The following is a 21,529-nucleotide window of genomic DNA, read 5'->3' on the forward strand; positions in this document are numbered from 1 at the left end:
AATTTCACCAGCACAATGTTGAGTGCAAAATGCCAACACAAAAGAGCACATACTGTGTGATTCCATTTACACGACGTTCTCAAACAGAAGAAACTAACCTTCGGTGTTGGGAGTCAGGACTGTGATTATCTTGTGCGAGGGCATTAGTTCCTAGAAGGGGACATGAAGTGGGGTTTCCAGGCTGTTGACAAGGTTCTCTGTCTTGATCTGGTTACTAGTTATACAGGTGTGCTCACTTATGAACATTCATTGAGCAAATACTTCTGATTTCTGCATGTTTCTGAATGTATACTAATAACTTCAGTGAAATTTTTCAAGTACATTTTTTGTGTTTACTCTTTGGTTCCAGCATTATACTTTTAGGATCACTGTCATCATAAATATGATTTTCATTGTTTCTAAATTAAAGGATTTTATCTAAAAAGTAAAAGGCACATTTTGTTTTCTAGATGTCATCCCAGTCTGACATCTGGGTAAAAGGATTTGATTTTCTATAAATTGTAAGGGATTCTACCACAGTTATGAAGAAATAGGTGTCATATCTGTGGGTGAGTTCTAATTTGATATAACAAGAGATAATAAAGGAACCAATCATTATTTTTAAAGCATAAAATTGTTCTAATTTTTAAATCTTGTACACAAAATAAGTCTTTAAGTGACAGAGCAAAGAAATTTTCTCCTCTAGACTCCAGTAAATACCTTGATTTTAAACTAGTTAAGATGATAACATTCTGGTGGTTATTGTGTTGACCAAGATAGAAATTAAGAACTGCAGTGAAAAACAGAACATCATTTACTGTGTGGCTCCACGTGACTGGCACTGGGATAACTTCTGGGAATATCTTTTTTTTTAAATCCTTGCCTCAGGAAACTCAGAATCCAGTGTGAAAACCAGACATGCTTGTTCAATTAACTAACATAATGCAAATGGCTGGGAACGTTCCTAAGAAAGGGCACTCAAAATCTTGTTTTCTCGATTTCAGTAATCCTTGCTAACCTTGAGAATTTCAGATACCGGAAGAAATAGAGAAATAAACTAAACATTTTCAAATATCATAATATAAAAACAAACTTTTAACTTTACCATCATGTCTTTCTTCCCTAAAGATACTCTTTCTTCCCCTCCTCCCTTTGTCACAGCACACATCTGAAAAACTGTTTGCCAAGCCAAGTGACGGTCTCACACCTTTATTAGTCTCATATTCAAGCTTAAGCTAATGAATGATATGAACAAAAAATTGCTGAGTCTAAGAGTATTCAAAATTTAGGAAAATTATACCATGATATGAAAGGAATTCAACTCAGATTTCAAAAGATTAGCATTTTGGATTTCTACAATAACATTCTTAACTGCAAGCGATAAGCATTGAGTTTCCTTTGTGGGTAGGAACACTGAAGAAAGTGAAGCATCCAGCTCCACGTGGACCAATAAAGCTCAAAGGGCAAAGGCTGCAAGTAATTATTTTCTTTGTTCAAGAAGTAATTTCTTGTTAGGCTCTATTAAAAACATGTTTTAATACCAAACCAAAATTTCTCACTGATAACAAATAAAAAGAAATTTTATTCTCTCAGACTTACTATTAAGTAAGGTCTTAATTCCATTATTTACTGTAAGAGCCAACCGTAGAATAAGGTATTCTATGTAAATAAGAATAATCACAACAGAGTATTTTTTTCAACTGTATTACTTGACACATTTTCTATATGTGTATATCAAAATATGAATTTGTAACTTTTGGAATGCAAGCTTGCAGGGGGTAAGAATCATATCTTTTAGGGAGTGTTACTCACTCTTTCCATACCTCCAATCATAAATACATTTTGCAAACAACAAACAGAGGTAAATATTTCTTCTTTTTAGATTTACATTATAATCCTAAATGTCCGTAAACAATTTCCTGGCAGACCAAATTTGGTCACATCTGTTCAATTTCTAACTCAAATTTATTTCTGGTACAATGATTAATCAACTTCATTTTAGCTATGTAGCTGTAATGCTCACATCATTCTGAAACAACAGTGAAAGCCACCAATTACTATTTAATTTTCATGCATTAATTAGTTTTAGTATTAATTAGTATTTCATTTACATACCTTTTTGCTAAAACATCTGATTTCTCTGAATTTTCAATAGACAGGATAAAAAGGTTAATAAACCAAGTCAGTGAGTATTGGTACATGGGCTCGATGTTGGCTAAATCAGCAATAGAAAAAAACAGGATGGTGGAATGGACGGCAATAGGACGATAGCCCATGCGGGTGGTATCAATCTTTTTCTCTGTCTCTTCGGCTACTTCCTGCTTTTGAGAAATCTCATTAGCCAAAGCCTTGGAGGAAGATAATATCTTAATAGCAGTTTCATCTTCTAATATATTGCCTTCTGAAGATGAAAGAACTTCTAAAATCTTGTCTTCTATTTCTTTTAACTGCCTGGAATAAAACACAATTTTCTCAGAAGAAAAAGAAATCTAAAATCACTTCACGTGTACATTCTTTTATAAGAAACAAAGAGCTTGTAACCTAAAGAAATGTATCACTTTGTGACAAATATCCAGAACGGTGGTATTGTATAATTAATTTCTTATCTTACAAAATGTCAAAAAGGGCTTTCTGCTCCACTTCTCTTTCTAATGATCATTTATGTGGTAACTAGAGAGAGAGATGGTAAGCCAGTCTTCTCTGCCATCAAGCTTCTCAGCCCCGAGTGAACAGAAAGGATCACTCCATTTATTTTCTGAAATTTTTCCTGACTTATAGAGCTTTACTCTTTCTACCTGCGATATTATGGTCAGGTATTATGAGCAGAAAGTGGGCTGCAACATATTCAGATTGTGCTCCAGTGAAAACAGGTAACCTCAGTTTCATAAGGAACAGTAAAACTTTAGTGTTACAGCTTTCTTGAATAGTTGAAAATGCACTGCCTTGGCTTGGAGCAGGGCTTCTACTTCTTCCAGAGCACGTAAAAACATACTGCATATCACAATTTTCCAAATTAACACAGAGGCATTGTAACACCTTACATCTTCCTCTTGAATCTTCCCATTCAATGCATCTATTAAATCTAACAAAATAGATCTTTAAAAGGTACTTTAATTCATTCTAAGTGATCATGAAACAACTAAGAATAATTCTGTTTTACAACGTTTAAAACCTTTTGTTTTCAGCTCCTTGTAATATTAAGGCTTGCTTTTCTTCTTCAAGGTCGGGCCTTTCTCGTGCCACCACAATTCCCAAAAGCTGATCTTGCATTCCCTCAGAAGTTATCATGAAGTTTAATAATGTTACCTATAAATGAAAGAATGTACAAAAATTGCATCATTATTTCTATTGAGAAAGGCTCTGCTTATATGCTTCAAGTTCTGACCTTAAAATAGACTCTATTTCCTACAATAGTACGTGTGAAAAGTAGAATTTGTAGACTATGATTAAAGATATAGGCAAGCTTGATTGTGGATTAAAAACCCGCTAAAGTTTCTCATGGTCATAAATGTAATACTTCAAAGGGTTTTATTTGGTGATCAATTCATTCTTATTTCAAACTGGTCCAATTTCTGACAACTATTTAATCCCTAAATCAATTAGAATCAGGTTGGAAGCCATCCTTCATATTGGCTGGACAAGCTGGTTTGTATTTTAAGGATCCTCATGGGATCAAAAAGTAAAGGAAATCTTACAAAGTGAGATAAGAGAAAAAAGAACACGGTGTTTACTTGTCATGAGAAAAGTATATATGATATTTACGATCTGATAATCATATTGCATATCATAATATAATCATATTACAATATGGTATATTACATTATACATAATAACATATTATGATATGGTATTTACAATATAATAATCAGCCACTATTGTGAACTAAGGATTGTACATGTTGATGGTGTCCATCAAGATGTGGTCTGCTAGCAAACGCTTTCTCCCGATACTTAATGGCTCTCACCGGCAGGTCTCTCTCGGTTCTCTCCCATAAATGGGAAAGTAATCATGCTCAGGTCTCTCTTTTAAAAAGCAAACAACAAACAAATAAATCATTCTCTTGCTCTCACAATCCCTTTCAGCTACGGAACCATCTCTCTTTGTGTCTTCACTGGAGGCACATGATTTCTCTTTGTGCCTACTTACTGAAAATGTGATTTATATATGCTTTCTGTCTCCACCGCATTTCATTCTTCAGCCCTCTACAGTCCGCTTTCATCCCTGCCCTCACACACCCATCAACGCACACAGAATAAACTACAGAAACTTTCTGGCTCTGGTCACCAATGAACCCACAAGCTAATAAACACTTATTTGACTTTGGCTTAATTGGAAACACCCTCCCTTTTTTTAATATCTGTTTTGCCATCTGCCTATCATCATGTCGAGTTAAGGTCTGCACTCATGTCTTGAGCATCACCTCCCACTCCGCTTTTCCATGAGTCTTTCATTTTAGCTACACTGAACTGGTTGTGGGATCCTGTACACACTGACCATGAAGCGTCTGCATGTGCTTCAGCTCCAGCTGCTGACTGGGAGACCTTGTGTCCCCCTGCCTTTCCTAGTAAGAGAATAGTTCTTCTGCAGAAACAAAGTAATTTTGTTTTTGTACAATGTCCTACCTGCGATCAGGAAGTGTATAACAGCTTCTTACAGTAGTCCCAGGAAGGCGACTCCTTCCTCTGCCCAAACCCAGGCACCTTCTCCAGGAGCGGCCCTCTGGGCTAACTTGCCCCCCTCGCTTGCCCCATGGCGGGCCTTGGACACAACCAAGTATAGATTACATGGGCATAATCACGAATTTAAATGAGATAATAAACAATTCTTGAAATCGAGCAATTCAAAAAACTCATGAAGTGTTGTTATATAATTCTCTACTGCTCTGGCATTTATTCATAGAAACATTATAATTAAAGCTTTCGAAAGATTTTCCCTGTTGGCACATGAAGCCAAGTGCACAGGTTACATTTGCTTTAATCCCAAAACATAGTCCCAGTGCCTGGTGAAATGCACATTTTACAGCTTTCACCTCATTGTATTCAGACACAAAGAAGTAAGCATTTACGTTCCATTAATGCTGGATCTTTCAAGATCAAGATTTTGCAAATCTAGCCATTTGCTCACAAGTAAACATTTAAAATCATACAAATATGGTCTCATAATTTTATTTTCATTTAGATTGAAAAAGATTGTAGCAGCATGATATCATCCCTTGGGTGCTTTTGAAAGCAAAAGGTACATAAAAGAGCCTAAAAATAAGATCAAGAAGAAGTATTTTAATTTGTAAATGAAAGCAAGCAACTGCCTCACTATGTTTTCTAATCCCCGTTTAATCAATCGCAGCAATTAAAAATAATGAAGCCACAAGACACTCTGGGGATCGGAAGGATTTTGATAATCATAGATCAGTTCCCTCCCCACAGTGGTTTATGACTTATAACAACAACTAGTTATTAGCGAGCAAAGAATTGTTCATGTTATTTGTGATACTTTCATAGATTTTATTGACAAGCAAAAAAGGATTTCCATATCATTGACACGGCTTTGGGATTTTACCATTTTCTTTTATATTTCATTTTTTCTCACTTATATTTAAAAGTTAATGATGCTAATAGTTAACGATCATATAACACTGTGTGCTGGGTTATTCTAAACATTTTACATAGATTAATTTATTTAGTCTTCACATTACACTATGAGACAGAGCTATTTATTATTCCACACAGACTAGGGAACTGAGGCACAGAGAGGTTAAGTAACATGGCCAAAGTCACACACTGGCACGTGAGAGAGCTGGGATATGAACCCAGGTAGTCTGGCTCCAAATCCACACTCTTAACTGCTGCCGGGTACTGCCTCTCCTAATGGGTGTACAACGTGTAGGTGTTTAGATAACGTATTATATTTTAATTTATTAAAACAGTGGCCAAGAATTTCCATATTTTAACACTGTGTTTTTAAAACTAAGCTCGATGGTCGCCCCACTTTCCCTGAGTCTTCCTGGCATCCCTGAATGTCCAGTCTAAAGCGTGTGTCCCCGACTCCGAGCTCCTCTCTGTCTTCCAAGTCATCAACACAGTCACCTTACCTACACGTTATTTACAATGTACACGTCTGGAGAGCAGGGACCACGTTTACTCATCCTGGAGGGAATGAATTACATCATTTCAGTGCTTCCGCTGCCTCGCTGCACACAGATGCCTACCTTAATTTAAATCTCTGCAATAAAGGACAGCATTTAAACTCCCTGCATAAATCTTGCCTCTATTATGTAACTTTCAAAACCTGAATCAATATTTCTTAACGTCCTCTCCCGCCAGCTTCTGTAAATGAAAGGCAGCCCTCCTTCCCTCCCTCACTCATCCGCTCATTTCACAAACATTTATCAAGTGCCAGCTGAGGCTAAGAATTGGGAATAAAAAGTGGAATAACCTTCAGGACTCAGTTGCAGATTAACGTCTCAAGTCGTTTTAGTCACTGACTGAAACTTTAAACTAACTTTACTCTTTAAAGGGATTTTTAGTATTTTAAAAGAACGAGTGATCGAAAACAGTTCTTTCAAGTAATTATGCAAAATCAGATAGCAACAACCTTATTCTGAGAAAGAAGAATGGAGTTCTGTTCCTAAATTCCAATTCCAAGAATTAGCATACTATCATTTATTACAAAGAAAGAACGTGCATATATGTCATCAATTTTTAACAATGAAAATCTAAGAATAATATCAGTTTTAGAAATTGGATTTTCACTGTCTTTTTTCACTGTATCCTGCACACACAAAAGCAATATTTGGAAATTGTTATAGCAATTTCAGGAAATGCAAGGACAAAATCCATTTTTCTTAGGAAGACCTGTTTTTCTTATGGCTCAGGAGGAAAATACAGTCATTAATGATAAAATTTGATAAAGAAACATTCACTTTAGATACTGGCCTTTACTGATGTTTCGGGAAGATAATGAGGATTTCTTAGCTTTGTAGTAATATAGAAGCGGAAGTCTGGTGCATACTCAATGGTGGAATCTCCAAGTCGGATACACGTACTCCCACCCTGCTTAAAGGTCTGTTTTAGTAGAAGAGGTTCCAGGATTGGATCCAGTTCTTCTCCAACATTTTCTAGCAACACTGGAGTAAAATCAGAAAACGATTCCATGTTATTTTAAGTATTGACTGTAAACTTTCAAGCCTCCAATTTTTTCAGCCTTCGAGATTGCCGCTGTTCCTAGTTACCCATAATTTTTATCTTTCGAGTATAAGGAAATGATGCCATAAAAATAACTGGACGTCTGTGGGAAGGGCTTTATTGGTGGGTCTGTCTGGTCATCCTGCCTGCTTCCATATTCCTTAGCCATAGTTCTACTCGGGACTCCCCACCTGCTCTGGGATTCACTATGTGCCCAAGTATGATGGCAGTGAAGTATATCCATCTGAGACACCAGAGAAAAAGCATTTCCAGGTGCAGCTATTTAAATGGTTACTATATTTTCAATTATAAAAGTAACTCATTATAAAAGTAACTCATATAGTAGCTTATTATAGAACATGTGGAAAATAAAGAAAGAATAAAGAAATGTTAAATTAATTAGACAAGGACACCATTAGACTGAGACGGCTCTAAGGCCACGGTGGCTTACATAAGCAACCCCAAATTTAAGCCTATAAATGCCTCAAGGTTATGAAATCAAAATGCTAAGGACAACCAATCACAGCCAATGAGGCTTTAAACTGTAGCCAATCACTTTCCTTTCTTTGCTTCCACCCTTTCTCTCTCTGTCTTTCTCCTGGCTCCTGCTGGCAGAATGCTCTAAGCACTTCCAGTTTGGCACTGCCTGATTCTAATAGATTTTTACTCAAAGAAACTCTTAAAATTTTTGATGTGCCTCACTTTATCTTTTAACCGAAGGGAAAACTACTTCTACTTAGATTTTCTCAATCTTCTCTTTCTCCTTCTCCCTAAATATTTTACATAATTGACTCATATAAGTTGATAGAAACATGATGCAAAACTATACCTATATGATAATTATTTGTTGAATAAATTGTATTTTTCTCTTCAGTATTTTTTATTCATCTTTTTCTATACACAGTTGAGACTAAACAATATATCTAATTTTGCATCCTAATTATTCTGCTTGACATTATAGCATAAGTATTTCCCCATTTTATTAAAAACTAATAAACATGCTTTTAATTACTGTATAACAGTCTATCATATTGATGTTCTCTCATTTTTTAAACCAATGCTCTATTATTACATATTTGAATTGTTTCCTGTTCTCAATATTATAAGTAGTACTGTATACAAAAACTCTGCATTTCAGAATACTTTCTTATGATAGCATTCCAGAAGGGGAATCCCTGGATCAAAGATCAGGGACATTGTTAAGGTTCTCAATACATTCGCCAAATTAAAGTTTTACATTTCGGTGTTTGGAGTGCTATCACGGCCAAACTTGAACCATGGTGTCTTGTAGGAGTCCCTAAGGGACTGGGTGTGCAATCCAGATGGGAAGGAAGGAGCTCAGGGCATTGGATGACACGTATTTGGATCTCTATTGCAGGGGACCTGCAGACATAGTCTGCCCCTTCCCGAAGGGTACTCCTACCAAATGAATTCCTACAACTGTCTTCCTGTCAATTTCCTTCACTGCTGAGATCTTAATTAACCAAAGCAGGCATGTCGGATGATTTTTAAACTCATTTTCATTTTCTGCTTGAATAAAATGATTATTTTTCATGGTTAAATAATGAGTGCATCATAATGTATTAAACACATTAATCTTCTATTATTCAGATTGCTTCCATTTTTCTACTGTTAATAATGCTGCAGTGAACATCTTTTTGAATAAATTCTCGTGCTCATCTCTGATTACTCACTCACGCTGCAGTCCTAGAAGTGCAATTAATAACCGGCAGTTACGAACATTTTAAAGGCTATTTATATTGCCAAATTAGTCTTCTGAATGGCTGTAGAGATTTCAGAGCTGCAATGAACACTCACTTTTTTGTTTGTTTTTAACCTGTTTTCGTATAACATCACTATACTTAGAAACACCAGGCATCATGCTGGCATTGTATTTTCTCATCATCCTCACAACTTTAAAAAGCATGGACTATTATCATCCCAGCTTTACAGATGAGGAAACTGAGGCCAGGCAATGGAAGGAAATGGCTCAGTTAAACCAGCTGGTAAATGACAAAGCAGGGACGTGAACTAAGCAGTCTGGCTCCTTACCTGGCTCTCCTAACCACCGTGTGATACTGCCAGCATTAAATACTACACTTGTGACTGTCACAATTTGATAGTTAAAAAAATATTGTTAAAATTTGTATTTTGGGCTTGATGTTTGAGGTGCTCTTTGGCTAATTACATTTTTTCTTCTGGAAACTGTATGTTAATGTATTTGCCCATTTTCCTATTGTGGGGTATGTTATTTACAATTAGGTTCAGTTTTAAGTAATAAAAAACCCAAAATAATAGTGACACGAACAGGAAGGAACTTCTATCTCATGTAAACGGGAGCCTGAGGTAATCAGTGCAGAGCTGGAAGGACAGTGTGTCTAAAGCATCAGAGAGCCAAGTCATCTCCTTCCCTCCCCTCCCCTTGCTGCTTCACCGTTCTTGGCATATGGCTTTGATCTCTGGCCAAAATGGCCTTTCAAACAACATCATGTTCCAGCCATCAGAAAGAAAGAATAAATCGAAAAGGAAGAAACATCTTTTAAGAATATTTCCTGGGAATCAGAGCTGGCATCCAGTAACATCTGGATGGGCAGACCATAGTCACATGACCACATGCAACCACAACAGAAGTCAGAAAAATTATTTCTTTACTCTGAATGCAATGCGCACAGGTAAACACAGGGAGTGCTAAAAGTAAGGAAGAAGGTGAGAATGGATATATGGATAACAGGGAATAAACAGCACTAATTGTCACAACGTGCTAAGTTTTAAAACTTTATTTGTATTTTTTACATTGTTGTAGCAAATATCTCCCCCAGTTTTCTGCTTGTTTTTAAATTTATGTTTCTTTTTATAATTTGACTTTATGTTGTAGAAATTTTCAAACCTTTTTCAAAACTAAAAAGAATAGTATACTCAAAATTCAGCCAATCGTATTTCCTCTAATCCTCATCTCACTCTGGATTATTTACAAACAAATCCCAGACATCACAAAACTTCATTTGCAAATATTTGAATAAGTATCTCTAAAACGTAAGGACTCTTCTTTAAAAATTGCCACACCTTGGGACCAGCCCCATAGTGTGGTGGTTAAGTTCGCACACTCTGCTTCAGTGGCCTGGGGTTCGTGGGTTCGGATCCCAGGCGCACGCAGACCTACACACTGCTCATCAAGCCATGCTGTGGTTACGTCCAACATACAAAATAAAGGAAGATTGGCACAGATGTTACCTCTGGGACAATCTTCCTCACACACACACACAAAAATTGCCACACTTTAAAATATTATCAATAATTCACAATTTCTTCAAATATCAAGGCAGGGAATACATTTGCCCATTGTCTTAAAATATTTTGATTATAGTTTGATTGCCAAAATTGGGAAACAAATAAATTCCATAAATTGTGATTGCTTGATATTCTCTTAAATTTTTTTTACATAATGTTTCTTGGCTTAAATTATGAATTTTTACAATCATATTTCTTAATCTTCTTCTTTTTAATTTTTTCATTGTGTATTTTCTTAGAAAGTCCTTTCCCATCAAAGACAACTTAGTTATTCCCCTGCTGTCCTTTAGTATTTATAGCTTCTCTTTTTTTCTGTCATATTTAATTCTTTAATTCATCTGGAGCATATTTTGGTGTGAGGTGAGCCTCTGATTTGATATATTTTTCCACAAAGTAAACGTGTCCAACACCATTTGCTGAATGGCCTATTGTTTTTCCATTGGGTTATAATGCTTACTTTCTAATGCATTAAAGGCTTACGTATATTAGAGTTTCTCCCAGCACTTATTCCAAACTCACTCTTCTACTGAATTTTTACTGCCTCTCTTACTTTCTTTCTTCTAGGTTAACTTTAGTATTATTTCTAGAACATTTATTTTTGAAAGAGTTGACACTTTTACATTTAGTCTTCCTACAGTGAAAAAGCAATGTCTTAAGTCTTCTTTTGTTTTTCTGTGAAGTTTTGTCATTTTTGCACTGTGCATTATTAAAGACGTCCTAAGTTTTTTGTTTCACTTTGTTTTGTTTTGTTTCCATTTACCAGTTGACTAGAATTATGACCCATTTATTTTCTTCTCAGGAGTTATTGATTTCTTTTAAATATTCTTTTTGGAATATATCTACTCCATCGAGTTCTTTTATTCTAATAGCTTTTCAGCTAATCCTCTTTGGTTTTCTAGATGAAATATATTGTCTATGAGTATGATAATATTCTTTCCTCTTTCCACATGTTATAGCACCCTCATTGTTTCCTGTTTTATTGCATTGAAAAGAACTCTCCTAATAATGCTAAACAATAACAGTGATAACATATCAATGTCTCATTTTTACTTTTACATGATCAGATTTTTAAAATCTATTAATTTGCTTTAGTTATGAACTGAAATTCTGTTTATGAAATATAACACAAGTTTTGCATAATAGCCTCAACTTTTATTACCAACAATTTTTTCACAAAGTATAATATTTAAATTATTTTTCACTAAAAAATAATATTATACAATTTCATTCCCTACTCCCCATAAATTGTTTCCTAGTTTGAAACAGAATTGAGTGTCTATATTAATACTTATAAGTGTCTTTTTTCAAAGCTAAAATATACATTATAAAACTTAAATATTGCAGACTTGATTCTTTTCCTCAAAAGTGAAAATTTATTTCATCACTAATAGAATCAAGCCATAAGCCTGTTAGGAAAGATTTCTATAGCATCCTGATCTCAAAGAAATATGTTCCCAACATTGAATACTTACTACTATTATAAGCCTCAGTGGAAAATCAAAAGTATTCCAAACTTAAAAAAATGAAAAAAAAAACAAAAATGCAAAGGTACATGAATTACCCAGAACGATATCCTTAATTTAACTATTTTGACTCCTTTAACTTTTAACTAAATCAAAATACGTTTCATGTTAAAACATAGGAGCCAGGGGCCAGCCCCGCGGCCGAGTGGTTAAGTTTGCATGCTCTGCTTTGGCGGCCCAGGGTTTCGCTGGTTCGGATCCCGGGAATGGACATGGCACCGCTCATCAAGCTATAGTGAGGCAGCATCCCACATGCCACAACTAGAAGGACCCACAACTAAAATATACAACTATGTACTGGGGGACTTTGGGGAGAAGAAGAAAAAATAAAAATAAAATATCTTAAAAAAAAATACAGGAGCCAATTCATGAGACAAGCTTCTCTTCATATTTCCATCATCAAAGTTAACAATATTCTGGTTTATATAAAAGCCTCCTTTCTCACTCCCAAGCACCAGCCCATCACAGTATTTGCAAAGCTTTGGGAAACCAAGACTGAGAATCCAAACACTGACTGCTGGCATCTTTGAGTAGGCAGACCTTCTCACTCAAAACACTACTCCGTAGCAACAGAAATACAAAGAGAACCAAGTACTCTTTTCACATTTCTTTTGCACTTAGGACATTAATTGATATCAGATTTTTTATTATAAATTGCCTACATTATTGTATGTGAGACTTCAAATTCATAGGAAAAAAATCTTCTGGGTATTATGTTGCACTATGGAGCATATCATATTCAAAGTAGATTTTACAAACCATCACTGAGCACCGACTGGGTACTCCTAAAGAGTCTGGAGGTGAGAAACACACAGTCATGTACACGAGAACAAGGGCAACACCAGACATCTGTGAACGCTCCAGAATTGGCACTTCATTGGACAGGTCAAGAGAAATAACACAGAAAAAGAGGTGTCTGAGCTCTATCTTAAAGGATAAAATTTAAAGGAATTCACCAAGTGGATGGAAAAGCACAGATGAAAGCTAAGAGATATGACACATCACTGTGTTGTTACACGTCCTGGCTGCTCCCTTGTACCCAGTACTCCGATTTTCTAACCCTCATCACACATGTAACCGCTCTCTCCCTCTACTTCAATAAGCTCACAGACAGCAGAGACCAAGTCTGTCTTGTTCATGCTGTGCTTTCAGTGCCACGTGGTGGTTGCAAAATAAATATTTGTTGGGTGAACGAATGAACCAACAAATGAGCAAATGTAAGGAACATTAAACCGGAAGTAGTTTTGCATCCCTGGTATGTTATACGCAAGAGGGAGGGAAAGTAAAGTACTGGGAGATAAGATAAAAGTAAAGGAGGCTCAGATAAGATAGATTTTGCTCTCAATGCAAAGATTTTATTTTCATAGTTACCGGAAAGCTATTAAAAGATCTTCTCTACAAGTTGATTTCTTTTTCAAAAATTTAAAATTTCATCTTATTTTATTTTTCCAGCTTTATTGAGTTGGGAACAAATTGACTTAGCAGTATTTTTATGATTACTATCTAGGCACACCTCAGTCACTCGTGTAACTAATACAGACGTATCTTTGTTTGCTAGAACATTGGCTTTCAAACTCTTTTAAAAAGCAGGACACTTTTTTCAAAGAGGATTTTATCTTAAAACTCAATATAAACAAAAAAAAAGGGAGGCCTGCTCTGGCGGGAGCAGAGGCCAGTGGGTGAAGAAGGCAAAGACCTCTGCCTTCTCGACCACGGCTGCCTGTGAGGGATGACAGATCAAAAGCCACTGTCCTTGAACAGGTCAATAACTAAAGGTAACTTCTTAAATGGAAGAGTCTTTAACTGCTTCTGTTTTAAAACTGTAACAGTAACCGATACTTATACTTGAAGGTTCAATATAAAAATAGTTATAAAATCTGCCATCTGTTTCTCTTTCTATAATAGATTTAAAACTTTTCACTTCTCTCTGATGATTCATGTTAGCAAGCATTGTAAATAATCATTATCCATTTTAAAAGTATTCATTCCAGCGGGCTGGCCCTGTGGCCAAGTGGTTAAGTTTGCGCACTCTGCTTCGGCGGCCCAGGGTTTCGCCAGTTCAAATTCTGGGTGCAGACACGGCACTGCTCATCAAGCCACGCTGAGGCAGCATCCCACATGCCACAACTAGAAGGACCCATAACTAAAAATACACAACTATGTACCGGGGGGCTTTGGGGAGAAGAAGGAAAAATAAAATCTTAAAAAAAAAAATGTATTCATTCCAAAACATAGGTTAAAGCCACCGTGAGTGACACAGAAGGCACTGGACTAAGGCACCAGACCTGGGGACAGGTTGCAGCACTCCCCTTGACTAGGCATACAGTCTTGGTAACTAACATTCTCCCACACCTCACTTACCGGTTAACCAAATGAAGTGGTTGGAATTACTACTACTGGATTTCAGAATTCTGTGGCCACAACTCCAAGTAAGAAATATATTTTGAATCTTGGTCCTGTACACACATTGCATATAGAACTTTAAAATTTCATGAAATATTGCTTACCTTTACTCCATGCTATGCAGCCTAAGAGGTTCCATTCTTTTCTATTGCATTTCATTTAAAAATGCTGGTCATGACCCACTAAGTTGGTTTTCTCTCCCACAGTTGGGACTCACAGTTTGAAAAACACTATACAGATTGTCTCTATGGCCGTTTCCTCTCCAAAATGATGCAATACGGACATCAAGATACATGCCTGAGATCACAGAAATCTTCAGAATGTCAAGCACACGGTAGATGCTCGATTATCATTTAATTGTTTTTTACTGTGTCAAGGAAATTACTTGAACATGTAAGTCTAATTAAGTAATTTTAAATCAAGTATTTGAGGTGTTAATTTCTTCAGGAAATCTTCCTATTCCTCTGAATTCTCATAGTTCATCATCTGTGCCTTTCTTATTATACTAATGTAATTAAATATAATGCTAATACAATTAAAGGATAATACACATAGTAAATCTCCGACCAAAAAACAACACATATTGAGCTTATCAGACACTGCTGTAAGTACCCAAAGTACAGTAACTCATTTCTTCCTCATACTATATGATCAAAGTACAGATAGGGAGACTGAGCCTCAGAAAGGTCACTGAACCAAGCACTGAGTAACAGAGGCAGGCACTCTGATTGCAGAGCCATGCACCTACCCATAACAGAACAGCGGCCCCAATAAGGGTTAGTGAGCTATGTCCATTTTCTGTTTTTATTACAGTTAGTTACCCATATTGTCTGATCCCATCTATTAAACAAGCAAGACATCTGATAGTGGAGATCATATTCCCCCTTTTCCTGGAACTCCTCCATCACCCATACTGTACTCTAAGAATGAAATACCCCTTGTCTGTGTGTCTGTGTGTCCATATACATAAACACAAGATTTTGTAGGTAGACTTAGATTTTTTCATTTCATGCTTGACAGAACCTAAAATTGTAATATTTTAAAGACTAACTCGTTATTAATATGCAAAAATAAAATGTCTGTAAGACGACCTTGTATATTCTTTATGATTTTTCCACGTAGTACTAGCTCTAACAGCAACTGGGATTTACTATACTTGTCCTGGGACTAAATATGTTGTAGTTTCATAATGTTTACATTTATTTGGTCAAGTAAACAGTCAAAATTTCATAGGTAACATGGATTTAAAACGTGACTAATAACCCCAATTTACTCAAATCATAAGTATTTTGTTCTGTGTTTTGACAAATGTGACATGTGCATAGAGCTTTATTAAAAAGTCCTTGTCATATTTCTAGTCTCTCCATTGTAAATGGCAGATCATAGTCAGCCATGTAAAATGTGTACTTACCTCTCTGCCACTTTTGTACGGTAAGTCAAGAAAAGAATACATGGATAATTGGACTAATGTCACGTTAAAATACTTTTGGCATATCAAGCAGCCCTTGTAATTGCAAAAGTGGAGTCATAATGAGAACTAAAGAATTGCAAACATCAGACAAAAATTAAAACAGCTAAATTAAAGGAAGCATCATAAATGAATCTTGAGACATAAAAAAAGTCCTAACTTGCTGGAACTATACTCTCTAAAGTTCTCACGTGATTAATTATCAATAAATAATAAAAAACGTTAACAAAGTCATAATTTAAGATGAGTCTGACACAACTATCTTTTTAAAAAAGAAACAACCTACATTGTTTTGGGTTAATTGTGCCCTCTCCAGGCATTTCCATAATGTACACTTGTTATTCAACTACATACCAGGGGTACCAAACTGGATGCAATTTTCCAGAGTTCTGGCATAGTCAGGATCACTTAATTTAATTAGATGGAGACTATTGGCTTTTTCCATATTCTTGACCCATTTATTAGCCTGGCCTTGAGGATCTATCATCAGAGGCCACCTTCTTGCATTCCTGAAAGGGAGAAGAAAGAAGATGCTGGTCAAACTATGATTTGTCTCTATGCGATTTAAGCATGCACACATCACTTTCTTATAGTTTATGCTTTATAGTAATATTTTACTCTTTAATTTATTACAAGAAACTATATTCTTGAAGCAGAGACATTTAGATTGAGCAGGCTACTAGAACGGCAGTTACAAAAATCATGTGGAAACAACACAACCTCTTTTACTCCTTTTGGGAAATTACCATTCTCGAAATGTTAAATTTGATTTTTAAAAATATTTGCTGCTCTTGCTAACTGGGTGACAATGACAACACCAAGAGTACTAGAAATCAGGAAATGCAAGTTCTACACTGGGCCTGGCCATTGATTGCTCATGTGACCTTGGGCAAGTCACTTCACTTGCTCAGCTTCCATCTCCTGTCATTTGTACAACAGGGAAAGAGAAAGGATTGAGACATCAGATCTCTCTTTGAAATATGGACCATTAAAGATATAATGGTCTAAAAATAAGGTGAAAAGCATAATTTTCTATCATCTAACCTTCATAATAGCCATGGAACCTTAAGTGTTCACATAATCGTTGACCTAGTATTTGCTTCAAACACTTGTATATTTAATGCCATATATGTACATATTTGTCATATATGTCGTATATTTGCTTAGCAACTGTGAGCTTATTACAGACAGAAATATATTTTCTGGAAGTCAGGGCTTTTGCACTATAGAAGAGCTCACATTTATTGCTTTATTCTCACTCATCTCCCTTTTATGATAAGAACGAGAACAGTGAACCATGAGGCACCCAGTTTCTTTTCCAGCGTGTTGTGGGGTCACAAAGTGTCAACCAGTATCTGCCATCACCATATGGTATCCAACCATATAGCTTTCTACCTTGTGTGACATGTAATCAGCATTAAGGTTATTGTTCTTTTTCTTCCTCTTCGAAGCTTCAGGAAATACAAGCCATGATTCTGGAAAATTTTCTAAAGATACTGTCCCACTCTTCAAAAGTGAGCACAGCAAATTCACATGGAACATCAGAAGAGAAGGAGGAGAAAATAAAAGGTTACTGGGGTTAAAAAAAAAAAAGAAGTGGGACTGGAACAGGATAATATACTTAATCAACCTCATTATAACACGAATTTAGCATTTCATTGGATAATTTGTCCACTCACATGGAAGTAATCATATTTTTTAGCATGTAAGTTAGAGTTGGATACAAAACTTATAGTTTATATGGTAAAGAAGATAGTCTTGTCCTCCAGTATCAGCATTATATAATGGATTAATTGGCTTGGGCTGCTGTAATAAAATACCACAGACTGTCTTAAACAACAGAAATTTGTTTTCTCACAGTTCTGGAGGCAGGAAGTCCAAGATCAGAGTGCTAGCAGATTTAGTTTCTCCAGAGGCCTCTTGCCTTGGCTTGCAGACAACACAGCCTTCTTGCTGTGTCCTCATTGACCTTTCCCCTGTCTGCATATCCCTGGTATCTCTTCCTCTTCTTATAAGGACACCAGTTCTAATAGTTTAGGGCTCCATGCTATGACCTCATTTAACCTTAATTGCCTCCATAAAGGCCCCATCTCCAAATACAGTTACATCGGGAGTTATGCCTTCAACATATGAATGGGGGGAACAACTCAGTTCACTATATTCAGGAAGAAATGAGGCCAAAAGAATACTGTAATATCTTAGATACAATCAACTAATAAAAAGAGAATCACAACCATAAGAAACTAAAGGGAGTGAGGAGGGAAATTAGAAAAGAATAAAACTTATAAGTATGTAAAAGTTTCATTCTGTCACATTTTAGAAATATTTTTAGGTTCGGAGGATTACGTGTGAGTGTTAGACAGCGTTTATGCTTCCCTACAGAAATTGGATGACTCACGCTTCCTTCTGTTGCTCCCACATGTTTTAGCCACAATATCCATGTTCATGCTGTTTTTTTGTCCAAAATGCACTTCTTCCCCATCCTTTCACGTTCAAGTCCTACTCGTGTTTCAAGGTCTGCTTGAATGCTATGAAGTCCACAAAGCCTGTCTTGATCTCTTCTCTCTGTGAACTTCTTTAGCCATTCATCCATATTACATTTATGGTACTTTCATATAATCAGAATATTCTATATGATAATATTCTATTATTGATTCTATAATTTCTTAACTGCATCACTCAACTAAATAGCATATTCTTTGAGGGGAGAATGCTCATTCTTCTTTATCCTTTTTTCCTAGATCAAATAAAGTTTGCACATGATAATCTATTGAAATAGAAACAGCAAAAAACATCTGACAAACCCCATGCAAGCTAACTCATTCTGAAAATTGACATTTTCTAAGAGATCAACCCTGCATGGAGAAGGAAGGAACACCATCTCAAAACCAGAGGAAAGGACTTCTGGTGCTGACCAAGCTGGGCTACACCCAGTACAGCCAATCTCTTCCACTGATTACAATGAAAAATTCTGGATAAAATACAAAAAGCAACTACTTGCAGATTCTAAAAGTAAATAATAACAAGTGAATGGGAAAGAAGTTAAAATCTGAAGAATGACCAATAAGGGGGTGGTGAGTTTCTTGGGTGTTTTTGGTTTTTTTTCCTCTAATCTTGTAGCTTTGATCTGAGAACAGGCCTACTGGAGAATTGTGCAGCAAGCACAGGGATCAGAAACTCTCACTAGAGAACTGAGAATATGACCATGTGTGAGCCAGAGAGAGTGGGGGAAAGTGCATGTTTCGTTTTTCTCTTTTTTCTCTCCTGTCCCCGCCCTCAGGTCAACCCCAGCAGAAGAAGTATATTCCCATGGGAGAAGCCGTGGGGATGAGTCACCTAAGAGAGCAGACTGGAAGAGGGGCCTCTGTTGTGCGTAGAGAGTAAGGGCATCTTTGTCTGCTCAGGCTGTTGTAACAAATGACCATGGCCTGTGGGGCTTAGACAACAAACATTTGTTTCTCACAGTTCTGGAGGCTGGGAAGGATAATGTTTTCAAACAAATTGTGCTAGAACAAATGGATATTCACATTCTCTGTCTCTCTCTCCATATATTTTTTTATATGTGTGTAAATATATATATTTACACACACACAATATATGTAAATAGATATATACTTACACACACACAGAGATGCTATTCTATACCCAGTTAAGAACTGTATCAGGGGGCCAGCCCCAAGGCTGAGTGGTTAAGTTTGCACGCTCTGCTTTGGCGGCCCAGGGTTTGGATCCTGGGCATGGACATGGCACCGCTCATTAGGCCACGTTGAGGCGGCATCACATACTAGAAGGACCCACAACTAAAATATACAACTATGTACTGGGGGAATTTGTGGAGAAAAAAAAAGAAGAAGAAGATTGGCAACAGTTGTTAGCTCAGGTGCCAATCTTTAAAAAAAAAGGAACTGTATCAAACTTATTTTCCCCAAACAACACCCTCAATATAACACTCAATATAACATTTTTTGATTCAAAAACAGGACAAAGTTGCGACTTTAGTTTAAAATATTTGCTTTTAAAGATTAGGGCTTCCATACAATATCATGTCAGATTAATAAAATTTCAAAGGAGATATTCTTCAGGGTAGGTAGAAAAGAATGTACTGGTTTTTAAAAATATATATAACAGCAATTATTGTGGAGAGTTATGTTCGACACACATGGGTTTAAATAGCTTCACTCTTTGGATGAACATTATTCCTGAATTTGAAACAAACGAGCACTGTATTTACTGTTTACTTCCTCTTCACCACTGTTTTGCATTATTTTTTGACAAGACAACGTTTTTCTCTACACTATCTTCTCTGCTACTTCCTCCACCAAACATTCTTGAATCCAGAAATGCTTTCAAACCAGTGATTCTCAAATGGAAGTTGAATTTTTATAGCACTCGGCATTCCAAGTTTTAATAGTGTTTGTTCTCTTGTTAGTCTTTTGTTAGCTCTTTGTTCTTTTTGTTAGCTCTCTTGTTTGTCTAGAGACAATTGTTACTTGGTTTTGGCTCTTTCGGGTTTGTGAAAAATGCAGACATGCCACAGTGATAATACATGTTCACAGCAGTCTGCATGGAAGGACAGAATTTGAATATAACAGTGGTGCTTGTCAAAGAGTTTTGCTATTTTCCTCCTTACACACATAAAAATAGATAAAAACAGAGAAGGAAAGATAGGTGTTCCTGTCAGTTACTATTGCTGCTGAAATAAACCTAATTTATCTGACTCCTACAGAAATGAAAACTTAAAGACATTTTTAAAAGGCAGAGTTATATTAGATACAGGTCTGATCTGCTTACCAAGTTGTTAAAGAATCCTCATACCTTCCCCGTAAAATGTTCAGCTGCAATCCAACTACATTAAATGTCATCACTCGCCCTGAAATTCTGAATAGCCAAGGACCTGCAGCTGTCAATAGCTCCAGAAGTTACTTACATTCTTACTTATCCAAACCGTACAGATTGCTCCAGTTTCCTTAAATAATCGACTTCTCACTGAGCTGAGACAGTATATGAAAAGCACTTAGCACAGGATCAGGTCCTCAGTAAGTGCTCGGTATGAGTATTCTCATTATCAAGCAAGTGTCTCTGAGGAATGGAGGAACGCGCCATGCAAGTAAACACTTATCCGATACTTCAAAATGATCACCTTAAACCTACTTACTGAAACCTCTCAGTAAAAGATTAACGAAACACATCAACAAAATGAGACAAGAATGAAAATGTTAATATTTCCTTCTTAGTAAAGTTGCTACCATAACTGCTTGCTAATATTCGAACATTTTTATAAACAAAGAGCAAAAATATAGGAGTTATGGCTCATTAATACCATTTTCTACCTGTAATCTCTCTGGAAATGTGAGTTTGTTGTCTTAAAAAATACTCACTGAAAGGTTTGGAATCTTTAAAGCAGAAATATTCATCAACAGTTCTGTTGTTATTGAGATATGACTGGACCCAAAAGAAAGCGCACATTTATTTGCTAGAAAATAAGAAGCAATTTAGCTTCCAATGAATACAATGGTTATAGATGTTCTGTAGGTGGAACAAAGGTATATAAATTCAAATCAAAACAGTAAAGACATAACTACCACTATGTGGGACATGACAAACTATATTTGCAAGGGCTTGGGAAGAGCAAAGTATTTTTTCTGAGAGGGAAACAATCGCAACAACAATAACGAAAACAGCAAAAC

The 21,529-nt window shown here is 36.2% G+C and overlaps 1 protein-coding gene across 3 annotated transcripts in view; it reads right to left on the reverse strand.

The window, feature by feature from the left end:
* DNAH7 (dynein axonemal heavy chain 7) overlaps positions 1–21,529 on the reverse strand; it is a 235,229-nt gene that overhangs the window by 50,962 nt on the left and 162,738 nt on the right. For 2 of the 3 annotated variants that reach the window (XM_070581701.1, XM_070581700.1), the window contains 4 exons: positions 16,197–16,351; positions 6,912–7,102; positions 3,152–3,285; positions 2,095–2,430 (listed from right to left, as the gene is read on the reverse strand). In XM_070581701.1, the coding sequence (XP_070437802.1) occupies positions 2,095–2,430; positions 3,152–3,285; positions 6,912–7,102; positions 16,197–16,351 (816 nt within the window). Of the gene's footprint in view, positions 1–1,095; positions 1,215–2,094; positions 2,431–3,151; positions 3,286–6,911; positions 7,103–16,196; positions 16,352–21,529 lie in introns of those variants that run through there. The other variant, XM_070581702.1, reaches the window with a different exon arrangement.

Source organism: Equus przewalskii, chromosome 17, assembly GCF_037783145.1.
Source record: "Equus przewalskii isolate Varuska chromosome 17, EquPr2, whole genome shotgun sequence".
NCBI lineage: Eukaryota > Metazoa > Chordata > Mammalia > Perissodactyla > Equidae > Equus > Equus przewalskii.